General features: G+C 39.7%; 1 protein-coding gene across 1 annotated transcript in view; it reads right to left on the bottom strand.

Annotated features, from left to right (window-relative positions):
* Window positions 1-19944, bottom strand: part of CUL1 (cullin 1) — a 52479-nt gene extending 32535 nt beyond the window's left edge. The window contains exons 1-2 of the mRNA XM_059850222.1: window positions 19822-19944; window positions 4585-4877 (exon numbers count right to left, since the gene is read on the bottom strand). Of these exons, the coding sequence (XP_059706205.1) occupies window positions 4585-4724 (140 nt within the window). The 5' untranslated portion in view covers window positions 4725-4877; window positions 19822-19944. The remainder of the gene's footprint in view (window positions 1-4584; window positions 4878-19821) is intronic.
* Between the last annotated feature and the right edge of the window lie 545 nt (window positions 19945-20489).

Below are 20489 nucleotides of genomic sequence, written 5' to 3'. Positions count from 1 at the left end.
ACTACACTTTATTTAATGTTTTATTTACACACTATTTTCCTATACCAGTTGCTAATATGTGAGGAAAAAAAAATCCCATTTTATAAAATGATTACAGTAACCTTTTCTGATATACAATTACTTACAGCTGATCCAATAGTTATTTAGTAGCCACTGCTTTGTTAAAATAAGTGAACAAAATTGAATCAAAAGAAGCAAGGGTTTTTCACAAAATAATGAAATGTGACAGAACAGCATAGCCTTTACTTATCCTTGACAAACTGCAAGCAATTATTTTGAAAAAATTTACAAATAATGGCTAATAATGGAATAATGTAAGAAACACATTTTTAAGATCCAATTTATTGGTGTAAGACTTGAGCAAATTTTAAGTCATAATAAATTCAGTCATTTTCTTCAAATTTCCACATAAGAACTACATGATAATGATGTCAATCAACTACTCAAAGGTATTCTAGAAACCTGCTGAAATCAATAGTGCAATATTTATGTATATAACATTTGAAGGACCTTGAAAGCCAATCTGAACACTGCAATCTGGACATTGCAACTTATACCTTGGTTAAACAACCACATCACACCTTCCACAGTCTTATAAACTCTTCTTATCAATGACAACATTTTAAGATATCCTCACGCAGATATAAATCTCATCTGTTATAAATTAATAGCAACCGGACTCTTTAAACTCATCTTATTTTTCTCAAATTTTCTTTAAATACTAAATTTTGACAAAAAGATTAATCTGTTCTGTATGGGCATAAATTAACTAGATTGTTTAAAAGAATACCTAAAAATGCTTCTCAGGTTATGTTTTGTAAATGAGGGCAGTGAAAGCATGAATTTATGTCAAAATTTTGGCACTTCAAAGAGCGCACACATGCAACAGAGAAGCACACCGCTAACCTTTCCATTCACCAATGCAATCTGAAAATTGTTGATATGTGCTTCTAAAAAAAAGTAAGTGTTTTAGCAAAGTTACTCAGCTCTTTGTCTAAGTCACTGTGAAAAATTACACTACTTTGATACAGTGCAGCAAAGTTTTCTGACATTTTAGTACTTGGCCTGAGAATCTTCTTAAGATACATAAAACAAGAAAAGTAACAAACCCCTTTCATTTTCTCCACTGAGTTTCAATACAAATGTCCAGCAAACCCCAATTCATCCTCTCATACCATGAGGTTTGAGGAAAATAAATTTCAGGCTCACCATACAATTAGTCTGAAAAACAGACATCACTTTCTGCCAAAAGAGAAGAAAAGAGCACAAGATGTATGAATATTTTATCACTGCCAAATGGAGTTAAGAAGAGGTGGCTATAAAGACAAGCGGCCTACAGCAATATAAATAGGTTGAGTAAGAATAATTCTAGTAAACCAAATAATAGGTTTTCAACCAACAATTCAAAACAGAAACTCAAAACTTGTGATACAAAAGTACAGTTTTCTCTTGGACAGACTAATTGAAGTTTCCTCCAAACAGACTGAATGCCACCAGGAGATGTTCTGTATACATATACCCCCTAAACACTGACTTTTACAAGCCAGTCCTGTGGATCACAGCCTCCAAACTAATAATCACTAAATGAAAAACAGGGTGAACAGGCCCTTCCCTCACAGTATTTAGGTATACTGCCCCTAAAAATCTAGTTAATTTTATTGGCTATTTCTCTTTTTGGCATAAAGTCAATGTTTGGCATGTAATTCTGAGCTAGATTGTAATACTGGTTGTCAGATGATGTTAATTACTGTTATAGGGACAACTAGGCTCTTCAGAACTAGAAATTACATAATATCTGGGTAAGGAACAGAAAAACATCTAGATTTCATTTTCAAGAATCTCACATGTGGGGGGAAAAATGAAACACCAAAACAACAAACCGCACAAGAAGGAAATATGTGATCATCCAATCTCACAAAAAAAGGTACCTTGCAGTTAAAAGCACAAATAAATCTAAATTACAAGAAGTACAGGTGAGGAACTTGGTAACCACCATTCAGAAACAAAATTCTTCATTCACCTCTTCAATATTCAGATCTAAAAAACGCCTGGAATAATCATCCTGTTTCTGCTCCCACTGAAATGAAGGGGAAAAAACCCACCTTAAGCACAGGCTCCAGCCTGTACTCAAGAGACTGAATTTACTGTTTCACAAAGAGACCCTCTGAACAAAGAAAACAACTGCAGGTGTGACAGAGGTCACAACTGCTTGAATTGCATTATTGCACGATTCTAATTCTTTTCCAGAGGGACTTGACCAAGGCACAACAAAATCTTCTACATCTCAAATAAATTTTGATTGAAAAACTGATAGCAGATACAGGACTGAAGGGAGGTTTGCTTATATGCACAGTTACCCTCTTATAAATTAGAGGGATGTAATGAAATCGACTTCAGAAGCAATATCCTGACAAGAAAAAAAAAGGGGGTGGATGGGGAAAGAGAGAAAGGATGGGAAAAGACCAAACTGTCGATTGTCAAGACATTCTTGAAAGTACAGCTGATCTTCAGACCAATTACAGCTGCAACTGAAACTCATCTGCAGCTGTTTTGCTTTTCAAACTAAGCTGGTTGATAAGCAAAGCTTCCTGAAATAAACATCTACCCGACTACAAGACTGGCTGTACACAAAGACTGAGCAAATATGTCACAGTTACTGCTTTGAAAGGGGTGTAATCTTTTAAGCACAACTTTTGAACACATGTACTTGGTATAGGATGCAAAATGCATTGCTATCTTCATAGGAGACTAAATACTCAGCCTAACTAGTATCAAATATTCTGAGTTATCGAACTATTATATTATAATTAAGTCCAAAAGCTTGGACAAAAATCCAAGCTGACCACCAAAATTACCCCCTAAATTAATTCACTTAAGAAATTAACATAAACAGTCCTTATTTTTGTTCCAACAACTCCTTGAAGCAGAAGCAAGGAGGAAATGAGTCCGTTTTACAGCTTCATTCTGAGCATCTTTGAGAACACCAGGAAAGGGAAAAAGCCTGTGTTTAACCATTACCATTATAATAATCAGTACTTAGTCTTCAGCCGCCCTGCTTAACAGACTTCATGAACAAGAATATATTTAAGGCACTCCGAAGAATAAACTCTCTGAGCTTCTATTGCATGTCAAATTTCTATCAGATATTCAATTTTTACAGAGTTGTTTCACTGAGTCAAAACCAATGTTGAACCTAGTTGTGCAAGAAATCACTAACTTTAAATCTTAGGAAAAGTACTGACCCTAAACAAATGTTATTTCATCTTCCCATTGCTATTAAAGAAATACCCTAGAGACACTCAGCAGGCTGCTCAGGGCTTCTCCCATCACAGCCTGGAGCATGAATTCTGCAGGCACAGATAGAAAAGATTACATGTTGATGCTAAGATTACATGTACAGAGAAACTTTTCTACCTCCTTAGAAAGTTTAGGGAACTACAGAATTGACTGGTTTATAGCCTTCAAGCTCCTCTTTCTTTTATAAAAGCTCTGTCCTTTCAAAAAAATTAATATAGACTAAAATTTTATATGCTGCAATTCCAAATCAATGCCAGCAACAACTATAGACATTAGTTCAGAATAATAACTTCATTTAAAAAAACAACTCTAAATTGGGGAGAGAAAAGCAGCAGAACTACTTAATGATACGAAATGTATTCAGTTATCATTTCTATCATATGTACAGCAAAGTGTGTAGACCACCACCTTTTTGAGCAGCGCTGACTTTACTGAGCAATATAAGCTTACAAGAGTCAAGGCAGAACAAACGATGCAAAACAAAGGTCATCAAATCCATTTACATGGCACCTTATAGGCGAAATAAAAAAAAAATTTCCTTTCTAATTTAAGTCCTAAAGTCAAACATTGAAGCTATAATACAACAAGAGACACATTTCTCCTACAAATTAGTTTAAAAAAATCCTTATACACTACCTGATAGAAATAAGTTTCCTACAATCTTCTAAGCAGTACCTCAGTGCATTTGAACAAGGAGGTTAACCCCCTTCCAGCATCTTATAACAATACCCAGAATGTATTTTCCAGAGATGCTGGAAAATAACTCTCCAATGCAAGCTAGAATTAAAGCAAAATCCACTGGAGACATTATCACTCTAGCTGAAAAATTATACAATCAAGTCAAGAGTAAAGTATTACATAGAGAATGACAACTGAAAAATTTCCAGGTAACTGGACATGATTATCAGTAAGACATGAAGCATAATGTCAGAGACTAACAGAAAAAAAAAAGAGGAATTTCTGTTTCCTTTGTGTGCTTTGTGGACTCAAAATTCAACCTATTAATAAAATCTCTTTAAACATGTGCTCTAATAAAGATAACAGTAATCAAACCTGAAATACAGAGGTAGCCTTAATAATTATGGAAGCCAGTTTTCCAGACAAGAGAATGTTCCTGCTATTTGCCAGTAATACTAAATTGAAAAAGCCAATCTTCAAAACAAAACCATGCATTCTTAAAAGCCATTAAGTGAAATAGTTATGGAGCAATTTTCTGTCTAAAAAAGTCAAAAGCTATCTCTAATCTACCAGCAGTGAGAGCAGTAGCTATCATAGGCACTAGGATACGTGTAGAGTTCCATGTATCTGGATTTCGCCATACTTTGTCTGGTGTAAACCTGTTGAATTCCAGCTCTTAGGTCATCCCATATCTGGTCAAGACCAATCTGTTTAAGTCCATGCGGGTTCTGACTCCTATTCGATGACATTTTGTATTTCCTGTAAAGTCTTCCAGTGCAGCAGCCTGAGCTCTTGTTATTCCTCCATCAGAATCAGAAGTCAAGTAACATTCTAAACTCAGTTGCAGCAACTCAGCAAGATATTCTTTACACACAAAAAGTGATGTTTCCCAGGAGGATAACCTGCAATAGGAAAAGAAAACATACACATTATATGACAGTCTAAATTTATCCACACTAAAGATACAAAATTTATTATTTCATTGAAATATTGTCATTTACACAGAGGAGAAATCCATCCTAAGATGTGAAATACCAGAACCAAGGAACATAATTTAGCAATTCCAGAGTAATCCAATGGCTGTAGGTACTTAGATCAGTGCAGCTGACAACAAAACTATAATGCTAACAACAAAACATAACAGCAAAAAGCTTTCCAAGCAGTAGACACTATTTACCAGCAAGTGCAAATAGCTCCTTCCCATTCAACAGTAAAACTCCAGTACTTCTGAGCAACTCTGGGTTCTGTGGTAGCTCACTGTTTAACAAACAGCCTTATGGGTAGCAAAGATAACCAGAAGATACTACAAATAACTTTTTCTTCAGTTATCAATAACTCTTCCAAACTTGTACTATTACAGGCAATCTAAAAGGCCAAGGCATTTTGGTAGCAGGGAATTTTTCTATCTGGCAAGCATATGCTTACATTAATTTCTTTGCTATGTAGAAGAACACCACTTCGTTCAATGTCATTTTACCAGCAAGAGAACGTACAGTCAATAATGGTGGGAAGAAAGAACTACTAATAGGAGTACACAGAACAAATATCAAATGAATGGTGAATGAAACAATCAGAAAGTAAGAAAATGCACTACTCCCATGAGTTCTAAGAGCACAAATTCCAGGACATAGTGAAAAGATGGTCATGAATTGATCAGCCTCACGATATTACGGTGAAGGAACACATCCACCTGGAAAGGTCCACTGAAAACATCAAGCAGAGAAGATCCATTTTTACACAAGTCCATAAAAACACACTTGCAATTTTAACATGTCTTATCCTCCAAAGCAACAAAATTAAGAACATATCAGAAAATGACAATGTAAAAAATTAGCCCACAAATAAGAGAGTTGTACTAAGGACCAACTCAATCCTACTGGAGTCTTCCCATTCATATAGGGAGCCTATAAGAAAGATGGAGAAAGACTTTTTACTAGTAACTGTGGTTACAGGAGGAGGGTCAATGGTTTTAAATTAAAAGAGGGTAGATTTAGAATGGATATAAGGAGGAAATTCTTTACTGTGAGACACTGGAACAGACTGCCCAGAAAAGCTGTGGATGCCTGATGCTGGGTGTTTAAGGCCATGTTGAAAGGAGCTTTGAGCAACCTGATCTAATGGATGGTGTCTTGAGACAGGGAGACTAGACTAGATGATTCCTTCCAGCCCAAACCACTCTGTCATTCTGCACTCTAGAGCTCACTGACTGGAATACTCAAACCACAGTGAAACATTATGGCTTTCCATTTTTCTACAGACAATACAGCTTTAATGATAAATCTGTCATCCAAGGTTCATATGAACCCTTCTGTAATTTCAAGATTAGTATAGGCTGAGACCAAATAAATCTTATTTTTTGTTCTTAGTCTCTGAGCAGCAGAAAATAAAATATATTCTTTCAGGACCTACAGTTAAGTCATAGGTGCTTTGTCACAGCCACTTCTAGGCTATTCCACGTTCCACTTCAGGCTTTGCAGAGTTTTGAAAATTAAGTATTCTGTTATACACTCCCTGATTTCCACCCAGTTATCTGAAGTTCTCTTCTGCCTTTTCTCCTGAACCCTAAAAAGACCAGCTGAGATAGAGACATTTTTTCAATTTTTTCAGTCAATGACTGTCTTACTACAGTAACACAGAAATTACCAATCCTCACAGTCCTTTGCTTTCCCATTACCCATACACATTTAAATCTCCAACTCTAAGTAAAACCACCAAGAAGTATTTTTATTATGTGAGTCTCAGCAACAAGTACTGTCTCATTTTAATCTGACATACAACTGATTATGTAGCTGGTTTTATTTTTTACAGAGAAAACAGTTACTCAGAGGATTAGGTGGAAAAGCAAGAATTCAATCAATATACGTCTTAGAAAACACACACCTAAAATTCAACGCTGCCATTTTTATTTCTCTAATCACAGCAAGCTAGTTACTAAAGACATATAACAATCATGCACCATAATGCTGAAGTGCAATCATCATACCTTGCTTGTATTTAACTTCTTTAATTTCTGTAAACTGAACCTGCTGCAGTACTACTGACAATGGACCTTCAGGACTGAGCAACAAAAGCCAGGAAGAACAAAGGTCCACGAGTGGCCATTCACCTCCACTGCAGGAAATACTCTGTGCATGTTACACACCCACAGTCTTGGACTGTGATCCTAAGTCAGCATTGCAATAAAAGCAAGAAAATTAATTCCATGTCTACCATCCAGGAGAGCAGAAATACTTTGATTTCTTAGAACTGGTACTAAAGAAGACATGGTACTGAATCTGCAACCTCACAAAAACTGCAGTACGTGAAGAATTAACTGACTGTCGCTTGCTTAATTATCTGCCAACAGCAAACAGCCTGGGCTTAGAGTGCATTTGCGTAAAACATGTTTTGGTGTACCTAACACAAAATAATTAATTGCTGTATAAGAGCTTCTAACAAAAGGGCAACCCCTTGCTAGCTAGCAGAAGGCATAACCAGCAGATGTTGAGTTTCCCCCTCTATGATGATGGAAATACTTAACTCTCCTCTCCAATTAAACACCTCCTAGTTTTCATGTACCCTGGTGCATCTACAAATACTACCTATTGCCAGAATCTTTTCAACTCAAGGTGTTCCTCATTCACCCTCCCTTTACCCTAAAGTAAACCTCTGTACTTAAGTCAGGATGTAGCTATTAAAAACGCTATGAAAAAGAACTTAATTTTTGGATCTTTTTCACATGCAGTCCACTATATAAAAATATTATTTATAAGTCACAATTCCACTGCAATTGACACTACCTCACTATCCTTTGGTTGGCATTCAATTTGAATTTTGCAATTACAAGAATACAGAATGACAGTACCATCTTGCTAACTTCCTAGACTCAAACAATTTACAGTTCATTTTCCAGTTAATTACTACTTAACATTAATCAGAAAATAGAACAACAGATGAATAATTCTATAAGCCACTATCAATTTCTTCCAGATTTATTCATGTGCAGAAAAACAGAAAGGTAATTGTTAATATATTACTTTAACAAGAATAAAATTTCAATATGTAAGAATACTTTACTACAAACGCATATTTATGAAAAGAACTATTCATACTTAGTGGTGAAACTAAACTATGATAATAAATTTATAGAAAGAGCAGAGGTAACACAAGTCTTTGTTATTTGGCACATTTGTTATTATACACAAACATATGATATTCTATTTAGTGTGAAAAGTACTATTATTTGATTCACACACAAAAACCCTTTCCTAGGCCAACAATTCTCAAAGGTCAAATCGAGTCTGCAGCAGTTACACTGCATCTCTTCACCCAACATCCCAACTGCTAAAAAGAGGGAGTTTCTAAGGCAGATTTCTCAGTGCCCAGACTGTGCACAACTGCCTGAATTAAAACCTCACCATTAAGTCATGACCTTTAAATCAGCGAGATCTCTCCCTTGCAAAGTGCTCTTGGCAGGACCATGCACAAATTGGTCTTGAACTGACCATCACTGCGCTTTCTCCCCCAAACAGATCAGACTTGATGCTGACCTGCTTCAAGGATAGTATCAGTTGCCTGAGTTGCAACATCCACTCTGCAGCTTTGGACCTTCTTAAACCCAAACTTCATTATAGCTTCAGGAGCAGCTATATTTGCATGAGAAATATCACCTCTGCAGTTTCCAGACAATATATGCACAATTTGATGCAGCAGGATGATAGTGTTCAATGCCAGCCAATCTTTCAACCCTGCACTCAAGTACTGCAATTAAAACAGTCAAAACAAAAGGAGGTAACCTTCTGCCAAAACTTTAAAACACCCTTGAAGGACTCAAAAGAAATGTTACTCCCTCTTTTTCATTGCTTGTGGACACACATCATGATAGATAAACATGATATGCAAAGAAACACATTGCATTAGAAAACACTGGGCTTATTTTTATTGATAATCTAATAATAAAGAGTCTTTTTTAGATATCCTACCTCCTTGGAAAATGATGTGAATGCTGGAAGACACCTTCAGGAAAAAGTGAAAGCTAACCCAGCTTTTATCTAAAAAGAATAATAGACCCCACCAGCTTTTCAGCATCCCAAGCCATCTACTGGAGTAAATACCCAATTTTTACATTCTGACACAATACAACTTTCAGCTTTACAGCTCCAAGGCCTGTGCATCACTTGTTGTTCTCCCACAACCCCTTATTTCTAAATTACATACTTCAAGATAGTTTACTTCAGTAATTACAGATAGAATTTGAACTTGTCAGCTTCTTGCCCAGTAAGAACTCCAGGTTCAGAGCAAGGTTTCCCAGCTGATGCAAGAGCCCAGATAACACTGTTTTAAAGATGCAGTAAAGAGGCACAACCTCTAGACTTATTTTATCTCTTGTCTAAATTCAAATATGAGGAAAATTTCTTGTGATGTCATGCTTGTAAGCATGAGTTTAAGTGCCCAGAGTTAATCATACTACATCCAAACCCATTTGGGAAGAGAAACAAGTTTCACTAATAAGCTACAGGGGAACAAATGACACTAAAAATAAGTTCGAAAACCTTCCGCATTATGAAGTTTCCAAAGTACCTTGCCTTCAGCTGATGTGTTAGCATTATGAGCTCTACACTGTAACACTGCTTAGCTGAACCACGGTCCCGCATGCAACATTTTATAGCACTCACATTTCTGTCCAGAATTATTGTAGGCCAGTAAATATAAAGGCTATGAGCTAGGCAGACAATTTATGCACTTCACATGACACAATTCTTAAAGCAAGACTAGGAGCAAGCATAACGTCCTTAGCACTTCACATGCTACAAATGTGTAATTGATCAACATCTGGAGAATCTGCCTAGAGCAGACATTTTCACTGTGCCCCAGCAAAATGACACACCTATTGTAAAAATTGGTTATTCTAGAAATCAGTACCAGAAGAGAAATACTAGAATTTTTTCTCCCTTTTCAATAAAGATATTTAAGAGACAAATTACAAAAATGACAATTTTCAGTTCCTCTGTATTATTACGAAACACTGAGCTATGTGTAGTGTGAAAAGCTTTAGCTCATCTCATTTTCAAGGGAATTAAATTCAGTTCATTATGAGAAAAGGCAGAGATGTATGCATGCACTCCTCCCTTCCGAAAGTTGTCTTTGGGTGGTAAAAAATTCCGTGCAGCAGTTTAAAAAAAATGCAGCAGCAAGAGTGTGTAATTTGGCAGTAATTTAAGACCAAGTTGTTAAATTTGCTGTAAATTTTGGGTGGTTAATACTGTACCTCCCTAACGATGACTTCATTTTGGGCTCCAATGTTCTCCCCACGTCCCCTCCTCTGTGTTTTACAGCTCTGATCAATGATATCTAAAGCACTGTAATTAATACACTCCTACATTACTTCATGTGCCAATGATACAGTTGCCAGCTGAACAAATAAAACAAAGCCTGGACGTGTTCTTCACAGCTAGAAAGACACTAAAATTCATTTTTACATTCAAATTTAAACACAATATATGTAAGTAACTTGGAATTGAAGTTTTCACACTTTTCTTATTTACTTAAATTATCCATTATTGTCTTCACTAAAAGTCTTTTTAACTCATGTGGTTTATCTGTATGCCTGAATACAAGGATTTTTTTAAAATACCAATAAATATTCATCAGAAAAAAACCAAGAAACTTGGAGCGTGCCATGTTTTCTCTTTGTCTATTCTTTTACCAGGTCTTTAGCATTCTTTATTTCTTCCTTACAGCTTCACCTTTGTCTTCCTTGAACAAACAATCCCAGCAGCTTTTGTCAGGTATCTCCCTACAGCTAGTACAAAAAAACCCAAAAGATCCACACCATACTCCAACATATACATGCTGTCTCATGAACAAAGGCTATATCTAGACTCATTAAGATATTCTATACAAGCAAACTCTCCCTTTTGCAACTCCAGCCAAAGTAAACTCTGGTCAATATTTAGAATCCCACAAACAATAAGTTTTATGGTTGTTTTCAATTTGGAAAACAGCGCAAGGGGACTACATCCTTAAGTACTACATAGGTAAAACATTTCAAGTTTTGCTTGGCCATCTTCAGAGAGTTCACTTTGCTGTTGATGAAATAACCCTTATGTAGAAAGTTCGCAGTTTGCTCCTAAACTGAATGTTCTTTCTAACCTAAGGTCTTGCATATTTCTGCGTCAAAAACAGAACCCTGTAGTACCCTACAGTATTTTTTAACTGAACCTGCAGTTAATGTGCTTCACAGCTTCTTCAAACACTCAGCTTTTACATCGTGGAAAAAGGAATGCTGCAGATTAGGAAAAGAACAAAAAGAATCAAGTCAAGATATGGGTGCACTGAAGAGAAGGGAGAAAGTTTTAAAGAAATGTAGTGGGTTTGTGTGGCAGGTTTTGGTAGTGGCAGGGGGGGCTACTGGGGTAACTTCTGTAAGAAGCTGGCTGTAGCTCCCCCCAAGTCCAAGAGAGCCAATGCCACCCGACTCCAGGATGAATCTGCCACTGGCCAAGGTTGTGCCAACCAGGGATGGCAGCAACATCTCTGTAAGTACATATTAAGAAAGAAAATAAATTATTGCACAGATGTAATTGTACTCAGAGAAGAGAGGAATGAAAATATGTGTGAGAAACCCCGCAGACACCAAGGTCAGTGGAGGACAAGGCACCAGAGCAGAGACTGCCCTGCAGCCTGTGAAGACCATGGTGAAACAGCCGTGCCCCTGCAGCCCATGGATGACCACAGGGATTCAGAGACACACTCGCAGACCACAGGGGTGCAAATTTCCACCTGCAGCCCATGGAGGAGACCCATGTCAGAGCAGGATGCCTAAAAGGAGGCTGTGGGCTCATGGGAATACCATGCTAGAACAGGCTGTGCCTGAAGGACTGCACCCTGTGGAAAGAAACCCACATCAAAGCAGTCGATGAAGAGCTGCAGCCCATGGGAAGGATAGATGCAAGATAAGTTTATGGAGAACTGTCCCCCATGGGAAGATGCCATGCCAGAGCAGGGGAAGGAGTCCTCTCCTGGGCAGTGGCAGAAACAGCCTGTGGTGAACGCACCATACCTCAGTCCCTGTCTCCCTGTGTGGCTGGTAAGGGGGAGGTAGAGCCCGAGAAGGAGGGAGAGGGGGAAAGGTGTTTTAAAAATTTGTTTTACTTTTCATTAACTTGCTCTGATTTTGATTATTAATAAATTCAATTAATTTGCTCAAGACCAGTCTGTTTTGCTCATGATGCTAATCAATGAGAGATCTGTCCCTGTCCTTAACTCATGAGCCTTTCATTGTATTTTTCCTCCTCTGTCTACTTGAGGGGAATGATGGAGGGGCTTTGGTGGATACCTGGCATGGAACCAGGGTCAAACCATCACAATAAGATAAAGAGCCTTAAATATTCCCACTTTCTCTGTGGCTTAAATCATATATATGATACAACCTGCATAAACCCAAACAAAACAAAACAAACAAGAAAGCAAAAGACTAAACAAAGCCCAATGAAACCCAAATAAACATAAATAATGAAGGACAATGCACATGAAGATGCACTTCTTGATTCAGTCAGGAAGATGAAGAAAAGGCAAATGAGGGAGGACAAGCCATGAAAATTGCTAGATACCCAATGCTGGAAGCAGAAGACAGAAAAATATACCTTGTTTCCTTAGAAAGGGAAAAAAAAAAAAACCAAAACCAAAAAACCACACACAAAAAAAACCCCAACCAAACACTGCCACAAAAACAAAACAACAGCAGCAAGGAGTTAAATCCAATGCAATTCAGAAAGAAGAAACACAGAAGGGCTGAAAACACTGAAACACCTTGGGCCAGTTTAGAGACCTTAATGATCCTGCAAGGACAATTCTTACTCATAACTGTTTTCCCAAAAGACCTTACCAGACATCAAAACTTCAACTAAATCCAACTTAATAAGCTAAAACATCATAATCCTACTGATCTCCACCAAGAAAACAGTGTTGTCTTACAGCTTGCTTCAGACACAGCATGCCCTCCACCAGAACAACCAGGGCAAGCCTCTGAACCCTAACACAAATCCCCCAACATTATAACAACACTCAATGCACCACAACATACACTTTCACACTGCCCTGTTAAAGACACAGAAAGGAATTTTCACCTGCAATAATATTTCCACAGTTTTTCCATGCTCTCAGAAGGCAGCCGTTCATACCAATAACTTCAAAAAAACCATTACCATGTTGCTAACAAGCAAAAACCAATTCTGGCTGGAATATCTTCCCAACAGCTTGCTAATTTTACAACTTCTTCCCTCTTGTTATTTGTACAAGAGCTCAACTGATCAAGGCAATCCAGTTTGCCACTTCAATTTATAAATAAAGATAACGGTCACACTGATTAATCTTGCAAACAGTCTGATATTTTCAGATATTTGAATGTACTACAAGAGTACAGCTTAAATTCTGAAGTTTCCTCCCATAATCACCTTCATACTAATGTTTCATTCTTAAGTGACAAATAATGGATAAATCAAGGACTGTTGCAGTTACATTCATTTCCTGCATGTGACAAAATCACGACCTGTGAAAAACGCTCCCTCTTTATTTTCTTATTTTCCTTTTAAATTGTGTTTACATTAAGTGCATGGATATAGGTGCTAGTGATCTTGATTCCTACTGTGGTGTAATCCTGCAAACACTGTTGGCAATGAACAGCACCCCTCATGTATTTCATTCCAGATGCCTATTAAACACAGTCAGCCCAAAAAAGAATGAGAACTTTCTCATTAAAAACTAGAAAGGGATTTGTACGTAATTCTTCTGGTTCAACTACAAAGTCTGAATTCTAGCAGCCTTAACTTACAGTAAAGAATTTATACCTCACAAAAAGTTAGTTCTGCTTAAATTTAGTATCATTTCAGCAAATTATTAACCAGTTTTGATCTCTAATGACTGCAACAGACACCCTTGGTATAGAAGTGAAACAATTTAACTTAATTTTGTAAAAGTTAAAATTGCCACACATCCCTAACACCCACATTTAAATCCTCCTTCTTTTTGATTAAGATTGCACCATTAAGTTTTAAAGCTAAGCCTGCATTAGAATCTAACAAAATCAATTTAACTAATTAAGGATATAAACTTTGATTTTATGCAACTCCTGTTAGTGACAGCATCCTAGCACAGGCACACTTTCAGAAACAACAAAACTTCTTCAAAGTTATCTCTGAAAAAAAGAGAGTAAGAGAACAGTCCGTTTTCTTAAAAAAACCCAAACATTCTAAAAAAGCATTTTCAATCGTACAGTGAAAAGTTTATCCTTTGCCTACCCATAAAGAAGCAGAGCATTTGCCCATGAAATTATTACCATGAAAAGCAAGATGAAAAGACTAACAGCTAACAAACAATGAACTATTTCCTAAAATTCTCTTTTTTCCCCTTATTCAGTCCACCGAACTTTAGATAAAACTTCCAAGTGACAGTCTCCACCACCTGTGAGATTAGAGGAGCTTGAAAATTTACATATGAAATTAAGTTTAAATTACAGAGCAAAATAGGGTGAACTAAGGTCACTCCACAAGCCTTAGCTCTGAACTCTAATCCACATTAAGATATTGTCCAACCTGAAACACAGAGGAACAAAAAGCCAAGTTACATCAAATGCATATTAAAAATACAAGAAGTTTCTGATTTCAGTTATGGCTGAAATTGCCTTACTTATAACCCAAATTTTTGTAGCTAGCTCCCTGCTTCAAATTTTAAAAATTCACTTTTTTCCTACTGTGTATGTTAATGAATCAAATACATCTGAGTCCCAGTAGCAAAGCCACCAGTCTCCAATAAAATAGGAGAAGATGTGCATGTCTTCAAAAGATAAGTACATTATCAGAGCAGAGTGAGGAGCTCCCCTCATTGCAGAAACTTTCCATCACCATGATCCTCACCACCTTACATGTAAACCCATTTCTTCTGCGCAATAACACCAAGCTTGAGACATACAGCAACATAAACTAGAGCAAATCTAATGAAATCCAAAGACAAGGAGAATTTTATATCAACTTTACTTACTTCTAATGTAAAGAAAAACAGAAGTCAATGGTATTGAACTGATATTCAAATCTAGCGCATAACTACAAAGATGTCAGAGAAAAGGTATTTTCTTAATCCTTTATTCTTAGTCCTGCTGTCAAGCAATGCCTTGTATTCACTAGACCAAACTAAAGCAGGGAACCTTTTGATTCCAAAACCAGAACAATACAAAGGGGAAGAAAAGGAGATAATATATTTTTTTCCCTGTAGATTTTAGAAGAACATCACATTGAAGTTAGACTGTTTATTCAAGAACTATAAAACTGTTTGGGTTGAAAGGCACCTTTAAACATAGCCTAGTAACCAACCCTCTGCCACAGACAAACACCTTGCACTAGATCAGGATGTTCAAAGCCCCATCCAACCTGGCCTTGAACACTGCTAGAAAATGGGGTATCCACAACTTCTCTAGTTAACCTGTTCCAATGCCTCACCAACCACTAAAGTAAAGAATTCCTTCCTTATAACCAATATAAATCTACCCTCTTTCCATTTAAAACTTATGTCCTTTGTCCTGCCACTACAGGCTTTTGTAAAAAGTCTCCCTCCATCCTTCTCCCCCTTCTTTACACACTGAATGAAAGCCTCAATAGGTTCACCCTGGAACCTTCTCTCCTCCAGGCTGAACAACCCCAACTCTCTCAGCTATAGGAGAGGTTTTATGTCACTCTGATCACTTCTGTGGCCCTCCCTGCACCTGCTCCAATAACTGCACGTCTTTCTTGCACTGGATGCCACAGAGCTGGATGCAGTGCTTCAGGTAAGGGTCACCAGAGAACAGAAGAGAGACTGAGAATCACCTGCTTCTTTTTACAAGTTCAGGATACTACTGGCAAAGAAAGTAGTGAAATTTTGGAGAAACAGATACCACCTCTGGCAAAAATTTACATATTTACATATGACTCTACACCCATTCACTGAAGTGCAAAATGAAATTACTATTTTCCTATTTTCACAGTAGCCTTCATTCATTTTCTAAGGTTCATAGATAAAGAAGGAGTTGAAAAACACTACAGTAAATAAAGTGGAACGTAATCAATGTTTGGTTTAGTTAAAAAAATACGTATTTGATTTTGACTTGTATCATTTACAAGAAGAGGTAAGGCAGCAACAGGAAGAGGTTCCCTCTTGTGGCACGAGAGGTTCTATGGGCAAAGAGAAAACTGACAGAGAACCACCCACTGGGACACAGACTATTTCCTAAAGCAGTGCTCTTTCATGAAGCTGGGATAAGGCAAGGAGTGTTTAAATCTGTGGTAACATTAAAGGCTACAAGTTACAGCACTATAGCAGGGCAAATCAGCTCAGAGCAATTTTATTACCAAGTCATTTAGTCATGTCTGTAACAGGTCTGAACTGTAGCACTGTAGAAACATGAACAGCCAATCTGTTCGTGCTCTAGTAGTTCTTCTATTGAAAAACCTACAAGCCTTACAATAAAACAGTAAGTTACTCATGTAGACAAGCTCAACATGTCTCTAATTTCTCCAATAATTATATTTTCTTACTGAAAATTCTCCTTTATCAAGCAAGGGAAACTCAGTGGTCTCCATAACAAACCAAAAAAAAAGCTGTTTAAGTTTGCATACTGAATAGATTATAATTTGTAACCAGACCTCTAAATGTTGGTTCCAACAACCACTTATTTTATGGAGATAAGCTTGAAAAATACAGTTAACTAAAATTTTCCTATTAGTGTACTCTTACCTAAAAAACATGCTAGCACCTAAGTATTCTATTTAAAATGAGATCATGCATTCCTAAAGCACATGCAGAACTTCCACGGCCAAGTTTTTCATACTCTTCTTTCTTCCAGGTCTGTGCAGCAGGAAGACTGCACCAAGCTGCAGGCTGCTATGACTGCCTGTGCACATCCTCCTGATATCCCATCCAAGTGGGACATCTGCCCTGTTTTCCTTCTGATGCACAGACAGACCCTGTTGGACAGCACAGGAAGTACAACAGCAGAGTTGGTAACACACTGACCTCTTACTAGGAAATTTCTCACTTCATGCTTGTAATACAAATTTTTGATGTTGAGAGTGGTGTAAGTGCAAGTGCAGCATCTTTAAAGCTGTTTAATTCACTAGAACTTTGTGGGGTTTTTGATTAATTAAAAGAAAAATCAAACTTCAGTGACAAGAGAAAAGATTCCAGGTATTTCCAATCCATGCAACCACTGGCACCTGGGATATGACTCATCATTAAGTTAGGCCCCACTGAAATAATTGTAACTACACAAAACTAGGCACTATCTAAGAATCACAACAGATGAAAAGCAGTACTCTGAGATGTTAACACACAAGTTGTAGGATAACACTTCTTAAGCTGAGTATCTGAGAACATTCTCTAAGGACTCAGTATTGTTTTCATAAAAATACATCTAAAATTTAAGAGCTTGCACCAAGACTACAAATAAGCTAAATCAAAAAAAGGCACCCCCAAAGCAGTATCCAAATAAGGGTATGCATCCATTTATTTTAAATTAATTTAGGTCATTTAATTTCAAGCAATGAGATTTTCTCATGCTGATGGTTTGAGCAACAGACCCAAGTTTTAAGGTCAGTTCAAACCAGTGTACAAAGGAGCAAGGTGGAAGAAGAATCATTTTGCTAAACCACCACCACTATTTTGTCAGCCAAAGACACGTGCTTAATTTAGGTGCCCAAACATAGACTGTTTTCTATGTGATCCCTGGATAAGCAATGGAAAGTTTCCTCCAGAGACGTTGTTAACGCAAGGCACTGAACCGGGATTCTAGAGTCAGGTGTACAAATTAATCCCGATGTCAAATGTGCTCACCATGCCTCCATGGGGCAAGAGTGTCCAGTGCTTAAACTGCACCTCAAACATGTAGTCATGAGGTGACTGTGAAATGTAACCAATCTTAAGAACCAAAGCAACTAAGACAGACACAAAATAAGAAGTTGGACAACAAATACTGAAAATGAGAAGCTACAGAGCAGATGGAAAAGACTTCTTTCTGGTCAAGTCACCATCAGAAACACTAAGTGCTGATGCCACACAGACACGTAATCATCAACACATAACATTACAGCAGTTCATTGTGAGTAAAAACTATGTACTGTGGTACCTGCATAGCATCTTGCTACTTCCCCAAAGAGGAGGCATCCCAAATACACTCCATTTCAACTAATTCACAATATGGTATTACAAACATTATTTAGCCTAATTCAAGCTATGTAGCCACCAGGTATTTTTGGCCCCCATGGACTATTCCTCCCAGTCCTGCCAAAAGGATTTCCAATAGAGAATTTTTTCTCCCTAAGTAGCATCAGGGCCTGTGTCTGTATTAGGGCTGAGGTATATGATTATATATGAACACATATACCAAGGGAAAAGTTGCTGAAGAAGCCAGTAAAAAATCAAAACAAAATAAGGTAAAACAAGTAATTAATCTCTGCACTTTCAGTGTTTATGCCAGCTGAAACCAGAACACAAGTATTCAGATAACCTAGGGTAAAATTCTTCTCAAAGGCATAGCTAGAGGATTTAAATACAAAGTGGGGGAGACAGCGTATGAATCTACAGAGGAAAGGAGTATGTGCAAAGAAAAGAGTATGAGGTGAGATCACAAGGAAGGTTTTAATGACAGGAAAGTAAGATCAGAAGGGCAAAAAAACATGAAGAAGGAAATGGTTACTAGGCAGAAGAAAACTGGAAGGGGAAAGGTAACAGAGGGGTAATGACAGTGCTGGAACATAACTTCAAAAGGAAATAAGAAGCATGGGGAAAGGATCCCAATCAGGACACACTTAGCTTGCACTGGCAAAGTTACTGGGAAACAAATGAGCTGGTTATTTGAAACAAAAAATGCAAGACTAGTCATCTGGATTGACACAATAAATACACAAACAGACAAACAAAAGGTTACAGGGGCACCTTCTCTGGTAAGGCCACAACAGTAGGTGGCAACAAGGGGAAGCCTGGCGCACACTCCTTGAGAGCAAGAGAAACCTACAGAAGTTGACCGAGATGAACTGTGGCAAAAATCTGCCAGCCACAATGACACCGAGAGCACTAGGGAATTTCTCTAGGTACAACCAAAAAGCTCCTAGACAAACCTGAGTATCACTAGGGCTGTGGGGATTGCTGGGATGAACAGGGTGAAAGGAAGCAGCATAGGAAAGGACAGGGAGGACAGAGAGCAGGTGAACTCCCCAGAACAGTGCCCGGTGAGGTTATGGACAAAAGCTCACAGGGAAAAAAGAGGGCAGAGGCGTGGGAGGAGCAGGGCCTGGGATGGCTGGGGTGGGCAGTCCCGGGGCCGAGGGGGGCACAGCGAAGGCCGCGGGAGGACGGGCCCGAGGTCTGAGAGCCGTCGGGGCGGGACGGAAAGGCTGGGGCAGCCACCGAAGCACCCTGGCCATGCGGGGGCCGCGGTCACGGCGGAAGGACGGGGACGAAGGGAAGGAGCGGGCAGCCCCCCGGCGGCCGGGCAGATCCTGCGGGGCCGGGTAGCCAGCGGGGCGCTCCCGCACCCCGACGGGGGCGAAGCGTTCTGAGTGCGCAGCTCGCGGCCTCCCCGCTCCTGCCCGGCCCGCGGCTCCGGGGCCGGATCCACGAGCGGGCCGGGCAGCCACCACCGCCACCCCCGCGCTCCGGGGCCGGGAGCTCGCCCGGGAGAAGAAAGGCGGGCAGGCGGGCCGGGCCCGACCGCCCCTTCCCCCGTTCCCCGCGGCGTGACTCAGTGCCGGGCCCCGCGCCGCCGCCTGCGCGTCCTGCCGGGCCGGGCCAGGCTGGGCCAGGCCTCGCTGCGACACAACGCCGCGGCCTCCCTGCACTCACCAGCATCGCGCGTCCCGCAGAGTCAGGGCCACGTCCGCCCGCCCCTTCCGCCTCCGCCGGGCCCGGATCCGCCGCCGCCGCCGCCTCCCCCCGGCGCGGCCCGGGGATCGCAGAGGCGCCGCCCCTCGCAGCCGCTCCGCCCCGGATCACGGCGGGCGGGGAAGCGGGGCTGCGGCTGTCCGCGCCGGCAGGGCCCGGTGGGTCTGGGCCTCGGCCTCCGACGGAGCCTGCCCGCCCGCATGAGCTGCTCGGCGGGAGAGGCCAGCCGACCGCCATCTCCTTGGCTGCCAGGCCCTGCCCTGCCCGAGGGGTCGTTGCTCCGACCCCTCCCCAAGTTAGTCCAGTGCCAGAAGAGCTGAAGGATGAGCTGAAAGACTTGGAAGTGATGGTCGGTGAAAAACTCAACATGAGCCGGCAAGTGCGCGCTCGCAAGCCAAAAAGCCAATCGATCTTGGGCTGCATCAAAAGCAGCATTGGGCCAGCAGGGCGAGGGAGGTAATTCTGCCCCTCTACTCTTCTCTGGTGAGACCCCCGCTGGAGTGCGGTGTACAGTTCTGGTGTCCCCAACATAAAAAGGACATGCAGCTCTTGGAACCAGCCAAAAGGAGGCCTCGAAGCTGATAAAAGGACTGGAACACCTCCCCCATGAACCCAGGCTGAGAAAGCTG

This window comes from Haemorhous mexicanus, chromosome 1, assembly GCF_027477595.1.
Source record: "Haemorhous mexicanus isolate bHaeMex1 chromosome 1, bHaeMex1.pri, whole genome shotgun sequence".
Taxonomy (NCBI): Eukaryota; Metazoa; Chordata; class Aves; order Passeriformes; family Fringillidae; genus Haemorhous; species Haemorhous mexicanus.
Note: the sequence above shows the minus strand (reverse complement) of the source record. Positions and strands in the feature narration are given on the sequence as shown.